Source organism: Gymnoscopelus microlampas (assembly GCF_963454915.1).
Source record: "Gymnoscopelus microlampas genome assembly, chromosome: 15".
Taxonomy (NCBI): Eukaryota; Metazoa; Chordata; class Actinopteri; order Myctophiformes; family Myctophidae; genus Gymnoscopelus; species Gymnoscopelus microlampas.
The window spans coordinates 527,501-539,512 of NC_139952.1; the positions used below are offsets into that span (position 1 = coordinate 527,501).

At 43.1% G+C, this 12,012-nt stretch overlaps 1 protein-coding gene across 2 annotated transcripts in view; it reads right to left on the bottom strand.

Annotated features, from left to right (window-relative positions):
* The window catches only part of smad10a (SMAD family member 10a), an 86,721-nt gene that overhangs the window by 3,672 nt on the left and 71,037 nt on the right, over positions 1-12,012 (bottom strand). For both annotated transcript variants that reach the window (XM_084080030.1, XM_084080029.1), the window contains 5 exons: positions 11,746-11,847; positions 10,601-10,654; positions 6,379-6,562; positions 4,413-4,581; positions 2,516-2,654 (listed from right to left, as the gene is read on the bottom strand). In XM_084080030.1, the coding sequence (XP_083936156.1) occupies positions 2,516-2,654; positions 4,413-4,581; positions 6,379-6,562; positions 10,601-10,654; positions 11,746-11,847 (648 nt within the window). The remainder of the gene's footprint in view (positions 1-2,515; positions 2,655-4,412; positions 4,582-6,378; positions 6,563-10,600; positions 10,655-11,745; positions 11,848-12,012) is intronic.

Sequence of the window (12,012 nt, forward strand, 5' to 3'; positions counted from 1 at the left end):
ATAAAAGTGGCTGCTAAGGTGAGGGCACTGTTAGAAAAACAGGTGTGATAATCTCAATTGGAACATAGAAAAAACTAAAGGAAGAAAGAAAAACCCTTTATTAAATTTCAAACTCAGATGTCATGTAAGGCTCTATGCATGTCATATTGGGAAGAGATTTGGCCTCTTCCTTACTTCCTAAGTTCCTTCACAGGCGTTACCAATTATGCTAATGACGGCTCTGTTCCATTCTGGTCAAACAAACCATTAGATGCTCAAAATGTTTATAAAGATGCAATTTTAATTAGATTTCTTTGGGCTATTCAAAAATAGCAGATATACAAGCTCATAGCACGGCACCGTGCTACGAGCTTGTAGATCTGCAATTTTTGAGTGGGAAAAAAAATTGAAAATGTGTGCAAATCTTTGAATATATATATATACACTTTTAACTCAAATCATTGCTTCTGGGGGGGTCCCTGGAACAAAATATTTTGAGATGGGGGTCCGTGGCTAAATATATATCATTTTGGGGGTCCTTGATATGAAAAGGTTTGAGTACCACTGATACATATGTTTTTTTTAACTGTTAGGATTTAGAAGACATTTGTAGAATCCCCAGAATCAAAAATTTGAGGTTAAAAATGTTTGCTTTAAATGTGTTCCCGGTTTTAATGGGTTAAAAGCAGGTGACATTCCGGACCGATAATTGATCTGCTAACAGATCTGATGATGGTGGTGGGCACAATTCTGACAAAGGTCCTCGTCACCTCATTTAACCACCCTATCCTTAGTTGATCCGATTCAACGGATCAATATAGCTCCCTCCTCTTTTCGCTCTACACTAAATATCTTCACTGAAAATACTACTAGCTCACACTGCGTCACAGTTGTACTTGTGAGTGCTTCCCCCTGAAGATGACTTTTTTTATCAATTACACACCACGTGAAGCCTTGAATTCAAGGAGAATGTTTGGTTTTGTTACATTCCTTTATGGTCAATGAAGAATCCGAAAATACAACAACAAAAATATATCACAAATCCAATACTTGGAATTACGCTGTGAACATTGTTTTGGAGTTTATTTTTTTACTAGATTCTCAGGCCGCTACGCAGCCTTCAAATCCAGGCCTATAGTGCGCTGATCAGAGCAATTTTCACCAAGTTATTGCCATTTTAAATGTCAGACACTGCTGTGACACTGCTGAAGTACCCCATATATATATGCAATTTTTGGTGTGACTATTGTCATGGCAGACCCCTGAACAGCATGTGTGCCAAGTTTGGTGAGGATTGGAGCAACAGTGTGCTTGGTGAACCCGGGGTCCCTGGTGTGAAAATTTGAATGGCCGTCCCCTGAACAGTGTTTGTTGCACGTTTGCAGGTAAACGTTTCCATGATTTAGCCTCTGTGACCAAAGACGTTTCTTTCGATAGTTGCCATACACAAGGCTTTGCTCTCAAACATACAGTAGCTGATAAAGAGACAACTAGGAAAGCAAAAGCTATTCCCTCCCTCCGCTGTCCTCCGCTCCATTCGAGCACCGGGTACACAGGTTTGTGACAGCTGTTTTGTTTATTTGTTAGACTCGTCGGAAATCAGTGCAACAAAAATGTGCCATATAATCATTATTAGATTTGGCCCAAATTAATTTAACATTTCAAGTACGCTTTGTATCAAAACATTGAGGTTAAAAATGTTTGCTTTAAATGTGTTCCCAGTTTTAATGGGTTAAAAGCAGGTGACATGGACTCATCCAATCGCCGATTGCAAATATATTCGCCATATATCGTCCAACCTTAGTGGCCCACACCACTAATACTATATAGCGAAAAGAAGAGGAGGAGAAAAACAAGGAACAAGACACTGACGCCGACGCTGGCGCAGACGCAGAAGAGGGTGAGGAGGAAGAGGATGAAGATGAGGAGGAGGAAGACGAAGAGGAGGAGCCTGCAGAAACTGGAGAAGAAGATGATGCTAAGCTTATTGTGACGAATACATACCGCCAAATGTTCACTCCCGGAATAGGGAGGGTAAGGTCCATGCGGTTAACCCATTTAGGAGGGATCCCTGATGTGGCCCCTTGACAATAGTCAGACCATCGGTCCCTGAACAACGTTTGTGCCAAGTTTGGTGCGGATTTTGTGCCTGCGGGCCACACATGGCCCCTGGTGTGGCTATTCCGATGGCGGTTGCGTTTGTGATGTCCACCGTCGGTCCGCCCGCCCAAATACCCTCTAGGCAATTAAACATATTATTTTTAATTAATCGAGTATTTTCTGCTTTTTCCTCTTATTCTTCATTCACCATAAAGGAATGTGACAAGTTCTGACAACAACAAAGACAATTCTGATAGAAATAGTATAGTGATTTACTATACTGATAGAAAACAAGTCATCTTGAGGGCAATCTGGGAACCCATCGCCAAATAAAGAGGAAAAACAGCGCCCTCTGCTGTTTTTTACTCTTTCACTTGGCACTGGGACGAGCTGAATGGAGCACCCGTGCACCTGTACTGATATGGAAAACACTTACTGACTGCAGGTGCGATTCCGCCCACGCTGCCTGGCCCGGGAATGTTGCCCGCTACTGCAGCCGCCTGGGCCGCTGCTGCTGCCTGCGCTGTAGCTGCCTGCTGCTGCATCTGTCTGTGACACTGCCGCAAGTCAAACACCTGGAGAATCAACCACACACACACACACACACACACACACACACACACACACACACACACACACACACACACACACACACACACACACACACACAAACACACACACACACACACACACACTGATGATGTCACAGGTCAAACACCTGGAGGAAGAACCATTAGCCTGATCCCAATACTTAAAACTTCCATCCTCACGTCCTCCTCCGCTCCGTGTCGTTTCCTTAGTGGTGGAAAAAGTACTCAAATTCTTTACTTACTGTAAGTAAAAGTATCAATACTGCAATGTAGAAATACTGTAACTCTGTTACAAGTAAATTTACTGTTAAAAGTAAATTCACTTGAGCAAAAGTACAAAAGTATTGGTATCAAAATGTACTTAAAGTACCAAAAGTAGAAAGTACTCATTATGCAGATTTTTTTCACAGGTTTTCAAATGTATAAAATGTATAAAAATCTTTTGAAAATAACAGATCAACAAGCTCACAATGCGTCGCATCGCAAAGCATTGTGAGTTTGTAGATCGGCTATTTTCAAATGGCCGAACTGTATATGGGTTGAAGTGGTTAATTATGTTTTGTAATAATAATCAAAATCTACAAAGTAACTAGTAACTTAAGTTTTCTAATAATTGTAGTGGGGTAAAAGTACAATATTTAACTCTGAGATGTAGTGGAGTAAAAGTAAAAGCATAAACAATTGGAAATACTCCAGTAAAGTAAAAGTACCTCAAACCTGTACTTAAGTAAATGTACTTAGTTACTTTCCACCACTGCGTTTCCTCGTACCTTAGACCCGCCTCCGAGCAAGGGCACGAGGATTAGATATGAGGACAGCATGTTACATAGCTAGATCACTGGTAACAGAGCTCAGATGTCATGTAAGGCTCTATGCATGTCATATTGGGAAGAAATTTGGCCTCTTCCTTACTTCCTTCACAGGCGTTACCAATTATGCTAATGACGGCTCTGTTCCATTCTGGTCAAACAAACCATTAGATGCTCAAATGTTTATAAAGATGCAATTTGAAAAAGAACTGATTCAGCAGCTTTAATCACTGTTATTCAGAGACTGTACTGTATATAGCTTATTGACCTAACTCTTCCAGTTTAATCAAGTTTCAGCCTTCACTCTCAGACCATTGACACTGCCTATTTAGTTTACATTATTAGAATACGAGCAGATCAAACGCCCTACTGTAAATCAACCCACGGAGGAGATGGTCTGCTGCAGTATCCAATAATTAAACCCATTTTCCTCACTCGAATGTCCGTGTATTTTGATATGGCCAGAATAGGGAGGTTAGGGTTCATGTCATATTTGATTTTTTTGATTTAATGCAATGAAATACCGTTTAAGGATCGGCCGACACCTTGTTGTGTAAACGTGTCACTTCTGTCCTCCTCTGGTTCTTAAACTCTTTTCATGTCAAGGACCGCCACAATGATATGTATTTGTCCGCGGACCCCCCCCCCCCCCCCATTCTCAAAATATTTTGTTCAATAGACCACCAGAAGGAAAGATTTCAGTTAAAAATGTATATATAAGATTTGCACATTTTCACGATTTTTCAAAAATAGCAGATCGACAAGCTCATAGCGCTGCACTCGGTGCCACGCTATGAGCTTGTATATCTGCTATCTGCTATTTGGCTATTCCCAATCGTGAATAGCCAAAGAAATCTTAAAATGACACAGCTGCGTTCCTGGTCTTAATGGGTTAAGTGGAACATGAACACATTGATCAAACGGTGGGACTCGCCTTGATATAAGCTCCGGGGTAGATTTTGTGCACGGCGTCACCAGGCGCTCGGCCAGCCTCCCTGTCCAGGTAGTAGCTCTGTACAAACACTGCGTGGTCGCTCATACAACGCATCCAGACGTCTCCCTCCCCACGACACTCCAGCTGCACGCCTTTACCTATATGTAACCTGCAACACACATTTTACTAGTTATACGTTTTACTTATATGTAACCTGCAATGTACATTTTACTAGTTATACGTTTTACCTACAGTATATGCAGTGGAAAAAGTACTTGAATATTTTACTTAAGTAAAAGTATAAATACTGCAATGTAAGGATAAAGGATAATTCCTTTTAACAGGTCGTTCATGAAAGTCCTTGCGGTCTTGTTTCCAATGAGAACCTGTGAGCAATTAGGGGTTAAGAGTCTTGCTCAGGGACAAATTTCATTTCATCGACACATATGCTGACCTGGCCTGGATTCGAACCTGGGGCAACCAGGGCCTCTGGCTCCCTAGGCGGGCTCACTAACCACTCAGCTGTTACAACTAAAAGTCCGGAATTCAAAATTGACTTGAGCAAAAGTACAAAAGTATTGGTATCAAAATGTACTTAAAGTACCAAAAGTAAAAGTACTAAAATGTTTGAAAATAGCAGATCTACAAGCTCACAACGCCTCACGATGCGACACGTTGTGAGCTTGTAGATCAGCTATTTTCAAATAGCCTGGGTATAAAATAGGGCTAAAGTGGTTAATGTATGTTTTATAATGTAATCATTTATATCTGCAAAGTAACTAGTAACTAAAGTCTTAGTATAGTAAACTAACTAAAGTCTGTAGTATAGTAAAAGTACAATATTTGCCTCTGAGATGTAGTAGAGTAGAAGTAAAAGTATAGACAATTGGAAATACTCCAGTAAAGTAAAAGCACCTCAAAATTGTACTTGAATAAATGTACTTTACACCACTGAGTATATGTAACCTGCAACACACATTTTACTAATTATACATTTTACCTACAGTACGGTATATACAACCTGCAATGTACATTTTAGTGACTATTTACCTTTACTACCCGGCTTGGTTGAATGCTTGATTCTGATTGGTCAATCACTGAATAAAGCGGTGTTATTTCTGAATAATGTTATTGGCTGAGCTCAATAACAGACCGTCTAATCAAAGGCTCAGAGCACCTACTGCTCTGCTTGATTTTAAGCTGTATCCAACATGGCAGCCATGTAAACAAATGCACAATGTCATTTACAGCTAAAACATTGCTCTCACAAATGTTTTTGAAAACATTTGAAGCAAGAAATAGACAATGCCGTAACCGAAAATGCATTCTATTTGATCAACACTTCCTGTTGTTTTCCGAGGCGACCGTGTTGCGCTAGACGGACGGCCACACCTGGCATAAATGTATGGAATACTTTCATTACTGTTGTTATTTTGTGTCAATTTATTTAAATTATTACATTATTATCTATGTTACCCGGGTTCTATGTTCCCCGCTTACAACCCTAACCCCTTTGGCAAGTGGGGAACATACTGTAGAACCCGGGGAACATAGGGATGAGCCCATTTAAACAACATGCTATCTAAATAGCATACTGTACATTGAAACTATCGGATACCAGGTAAACACTGAGCCTAGCATCTGCTGTTTTCAGAGCAAAACTTTGTAGTCAGGTAAAGGTTGTACTTGGATTCCGAAAACAGGAAAAGGGCACTGAAGCCCCCCAAAAAGCTGTGAAACTGATTTTGAACTTTAGAATGGGAACCACTGATTTAACCCATAAAAACCGGGAAAGCATCTGTGTCATTTTATACTTTGGCTATTCAAAAATAGCTTGTTTTTTGTTTTTGATTTGTATAATCGGCCTCAGGTCTAAATGGGTTAACGCATTTCAAACTGGGGGTCCTTGACATGACAAGAGGTTTGAGAAAGACATTCAATAAGTGAATAAGAGGAGAGGACGGACCTGGCTCTCTCGCTGGCGTCGGTGCGGTGCACGTTACTGAGCTGGCCCAGACAGAAGCGGTCCCCTCCAGAGGGGTCCACGTAGCCGTCCACAGTCACCACAGGACAGCTGGCCGGAACCTTGAACATCTCCCCCACCTGCACGTCCATCTCAAAGTAGGAGATGGAGCACCAGAACTCTGGACCTGCAAAGGTCCAGAAAAAAACAACAACATCATTCAATCCCTCATCTTAAAGATGCAGTGTCAATGGAACTGACTGATCTACTCTACCACCTGATGTAGTTAAAATGTGTGTGGATGTCTTCCCTGTGTATCTTTGGTTTCTTTTTGTAAGCTAAGCTTTTTATGTATTTGTGTCTTTTCAACCATTTTTTTTTTGTGTAAGTAGCATAGCAGATAATCTCCTACAAGCAACATCTGGATGAAGTGAAGGCCAAAACAACAGCAAGGGTCTCGCTCATTCGACGCCTAGCAGGTTCAACTTGGGGAGCTTCCCCCCAGACCCTACGCTTATCCACGCAAGCCCTGGTCTTGCCCGTAGCAGAATACTGCAATTTTGACATGTGATTCATGAAAGTGCGTGCAGAGACTTGATTTGTGCAGATCACAGGTGTATCTCTTTTTTGTTTGTAACCCACAAGCACGCTCCTGTTGAGATCCTACGCATTGTTCCACATCCCATTTAAGACCATAATAGGCAACCGGAAACATCTAACGTCAGACTAAAAACGTCATCACTCGTCAAAATCGTGACGCACCCAAAGGCTAATAAAACTTGGATGTGATATTAAATAAGCCCTTTTTACTGAATAATTGCTCGCTCACCTCGCCAAGGTAAAAAGATCAGATAATTTTTGATCAGAGCTTTATTGATTACTGAGGGGAAATCCGTCCTTTGGACTATCCACTGCCCTATATCGGAATGGAGAAATGGACACTGCTAGATTTCATCCATATACTGTATCCTCATCAGATGGTAAGAATGCGTTCATGTGATGTGGTCAATAGTATAAATTCATAGCGCGACATTGGCCTGCAAGTCCAATACGCATCTTTAACATTGCTTCACAACAGCTCAAGAAAACATGGTCTACAGTACATTAAATGTCCATGTACAAGGTATTGATACAAAACTTGTGTGGGGGGGAAGAGAGTGTCTCTTCAATGTGCCTGTTCATGTGACCACACATCTATGATGTCAGTCACCTATGATATCTATGTCGTACCACATTTGGGCAAGGTTTCAGCCTTATCAGCAGGGGTGCACATAACTTTTTAGGTACGCAGAAGAGCACCTGGAGATGTGACTTGGTGCGCATGGTCCCGTCCCGTTTTGTCAACGGGGGGGGGGGGGGGGGGTGGGATTCAGCACGGTGCCCACCGGATAGTTTTGTCAACGGGGGGGGGGGGGGGGGTGGGGGCAGAAAAAAAGGACGCTCTGCTTCTAAATTCCGCCAATTTTCGCCGTTTTTTTTTCTCACGTTGTTAGGTGAAGCCCCCAAGGTTGGTGCCCTGTGCTGCTGCGCTGATTTTATCCGCCAGATTGGGACGTTCACGGCATATTTTGCACCATTACGGTGCGTTCATCATCGGTGACGAGTGCCTCTAACAGCCGCTGCTGGCTGCGTGCACGCAGCGAGGCAATGCGAGGCGATGCGAGGCGACGCGAGTCATATCTCTACCCCTGTGCCTAATGGCTGTACATGGGGCCGACGGGTGCTTTAGAGTGATTGTGTGAGTGTGGCTTCAGGAAGTAAATTCCTAGCCTCGATCTCCAGGCTTTTATTTTTTATTTTTGCTAAAAAATAAAAGCTTGGAAATTCCTGTCCCAGCTGTTGGTGCGCAAAAGCGCCTCGCGTCGCCTGATGTGGTGCGCATTTTTTATTTTGGGTGCGCACCTGCGCACCAGTTATGTGCACCCCTGCTTATCAGGCCTGAAAATGAGTTGGGTGAACTGTGGTTGTGTACAGTTGCAACATAAAGTGTTTGTAGATAAGATTCTTTCTAACCAGGGTAAGTATATCATGCACAGTATACATACATTGCTGCTATGCTCAGGCACCTTAGTTTGTCTCTTATCTCAGGTACTTTGTAAATACTAGACCATACCCGTAGGGGAATATGAGCACCCAACGTGTGCAGTTTGGCTTATGCGCTGAGAACAGACAGTATCAGGGATCGAAAGTGAGTTTGTACTGTGTAGTGGAGTGGTTCGCAAACGTTTTTATGTCAAGGACCCCCAAATTGACACTTGTTAGCCCGCGGACCCCCATTTGAAAAGATATGCCAGGGACCCCCATAAGAGCGTTTTTTTTTTTACGGCTCTAGCAGTGAATCTCAACCATTTTAATTTCAAGGACCCCCAGTTTGACATGCATTAGGGCTATGGACCCCCATTTAATGGCATTTCTATGTCTTGGACCCCAAGTTATATAGTAAAGTCCACGGTACATGCTCCCGTAGCGAACACACACACACACACACACACACACACACAGATCGTCCATCGCGTTTGTTTAGATCCAAGTGATTATCAATGATAGCGGCTACACCAGGCGCGCGGATCTCTCTCTATCTTTCCCCTCTCCTCTCTCTCTCTCTCTCTCTCTCTCTCTCTCTCTCTGTGTCTCTCTCCCCCTCCCTCCCACGCTCTCGCTCGCTCTCTCTCTCTCTCTCTCTCTCTCTCTCTCTCTCTCTCTCTCCCTCCCTCGAGCCGTGTATGCGTTGACACGCATATAGGCCGCGGACCCGTCCACCCCCCCCCCCCACCACACACACACACACACACACACACACACACACACACACACACACACACACACACACACACACACACACACACACACACACACACACACACACACACACACACACACACACACACACACACAGAGAGAGAGAGACATCTGTAAGAATGTTTTCTGTGTAAACGTGCGTAAATGATGTCACCGTGTTTCTGTTGAGCAGTTGATGTGCTGCGGTGAACGGAACGCACTCGCGGTCTCGCAGTCTGAATGGAATCATGTGTCTCGGTGTTGCGGTGTTGCCATGTTCGCTTATTGTAAGCGCTTTAGTGGCACTATTGGTGGTGTTGTGTTTTGGCGTTGGTTGTGAAAGTGCAGGTGGGTGTGGGGACGCGTTGTGAGCTTGTAGATCGTCTGTTTTCCAATAGGCAAGGTATATGTGTGAAGGCGCTTCGTTTGGCCTTCTTTTGATAGACCTCGTTGCTTGTAGGGTTCGTTTGGTTTGGCCTTGTAGGGTTTGTTTGGTTTGGCCTTGTTTACTGCTTGTTTCTCTCGCGAAACCTGGCAACGACGCATGCGCAGTTTGATCAAGAGTCCCCCCAACCAACGACCAACGAAGACTCCGCCGTGAGGTTACTAGAATTATAGTAGGATGTAGATAACTTGTTTTTGGCCTTCTATTGTTCTCTTGTTGATCTCCTTCCCACTTGCCCCCTACCCCTCTTCTTCTTCTCTCTCCCCACTCTTCTTTCTACGGAATCTAACGTTGCGATGGGAGTGATGTACAAAAACGAATTTCACCCACTTTTTTACCTTGTAAACCTGTGATGTGACAATAAACCTGATTCTGATTCTGATTCTGGGTGGTTGGATACAGTTGTAACGGAATGTATTTATAGGATAGATTCTTTCTAACCAGGGTGGTTGGATACAGTTGTAACGGAATGTATTTATAGATAGATTATTTCTAACCAGGGTGGTTGGATACAGTTGTAACAGAACTAGAGGTTCGGGCCGCTGCGCGGCCCTCCCGTCTCGCCGCTGCGCGGGGCCCTAGTAGCCTGGGCCGCACATCGGAGACAGAGACAGTGTAGACGTTCATTGCAACAGTGGTGTTTGTTTCAACACGCAAAACGAGACGTTCATTGCAGCAGCGGTGTTTGTTTCGACACGCAAGCTGAAAGCGAAAGCTCCCCCTGGAAACCCTGAAGCTCCACCCTGCGAAACCTAACTTGGTGAAAGCCAGACACCAACAGCTTGGAGAGGCAGACACACAAACAGGCTGGCGAGGCAGACAGACAGCCACGCATGCGCGCTACTCTCTATTGTATATTAGGATGTATGTATAGATCAATTCTTTCTAACCAGGGTGGTTGTATACAGTTGTACCAGAATGTATGTATACATAGATTATTTCTAACCAGGGTGGTTGTATACAGTTGTACCAGAATGTATGTATACATAGATTATTTCTAACCAGGGTGGTTGGATACAGGAGGAGGGAATGAGTTTGATCCGTGGTGTTGTGACCCTGAAAGGCAACCAGAATAGGACATGAATTAGCAACACATTTCACTGCATAGGATCTTTTTAATAAACTTTCAACATGCCTTTTACTGCTGAACAACCATGAGGCTGTTGTATTTGCTGGGGGGGGGATTAATCCATGCCTCTACTTCTGATATCCCCCCTTTGGTTCATAATTTTTTAAGTCCGGTGGGGATATGTTTTATTATTATGTTTTATAATTTATGAAATTATTTTTTTCTTTAAAAAAATCTTTTGAAATAATATTAATTTAAAAGTTGTAAACGTGTGAACGTGTACTTTGTCCCAGTATTTGGGAAACACTGGTATAGTGGAGGTATATATTATTTACTAGATTTTCAGGCCGCTACACGGTCTTCAAACCTAGTCCTATGTTGCGCTGTAGAGCAATGGTGACTGAAGTATGGCCATTTGAAGTGTTAAACACTGATATAACACTGCTGCCAAGCAGAGATGCACTTGCAGCACCCATGTCCACTGTCATACCTGTGCGACCTTGTGTTCGGGAGGTATAGGTCTACGCATGGGTAACAGTCTTCCACGCCGACATCTCGCCACTCCGACTAGTGGCTTCCGCGTGCGGTTAGGGTTAGGGTGAGGGTTAGGTATAGGGTTCGTTCACGTCGGAAAGGCGACATGTCGGAAAGCCGCCATGTAACCCTACGCATGTCCGCATGTTACGTTTGTGACGTCCACCCACCGTCCGCCCACTGTCGGTTGACCCGCTAGGCAATTTTAATATAGGATGTATTTATATATACAGCATAATAGGTATATAATCTTACAGAAGTGGTAAGGATGGTATAGTGGAGGTATATAAATTATAATGTATATATAATAGGTACTGTATATAATCTCACAGAAGTGCTTAGGATGGTATAGTGGAGGTATATATAATGTATACAGTATAATAGGTATATAATCTTACAGAAGTGGTTAGGATGGTATAGTAGAGTTATATAAATTATAATGTATACAGTATAATAGGTATATAATCTTACAGAAGTGGTCAGGATGGTATAGTAGGGTTATATAAATTATAATGTATGCAGTATGATAGGTATATAATCTTACAGAAGTGGTTGGGATGGTGGAGTGGAGGTTGCTGGTGATTCCTTCCGTTCTGCTGGGGTCCAACAGGAGTATAGGAGGCCGTGCTACTGCCTGTCCACGTGGCTACGTTACACAAACACATCATCACTGATATTGCCCCATGTAAGGACCTCAATATAACACTGATACAGCCCCATGCAAGGACCTCAATATAACACTGATACCGCCCCATGCAAGGACCTCAATATAACACTGATACCGCCCCATGCAAGGACCTCAATATAACAC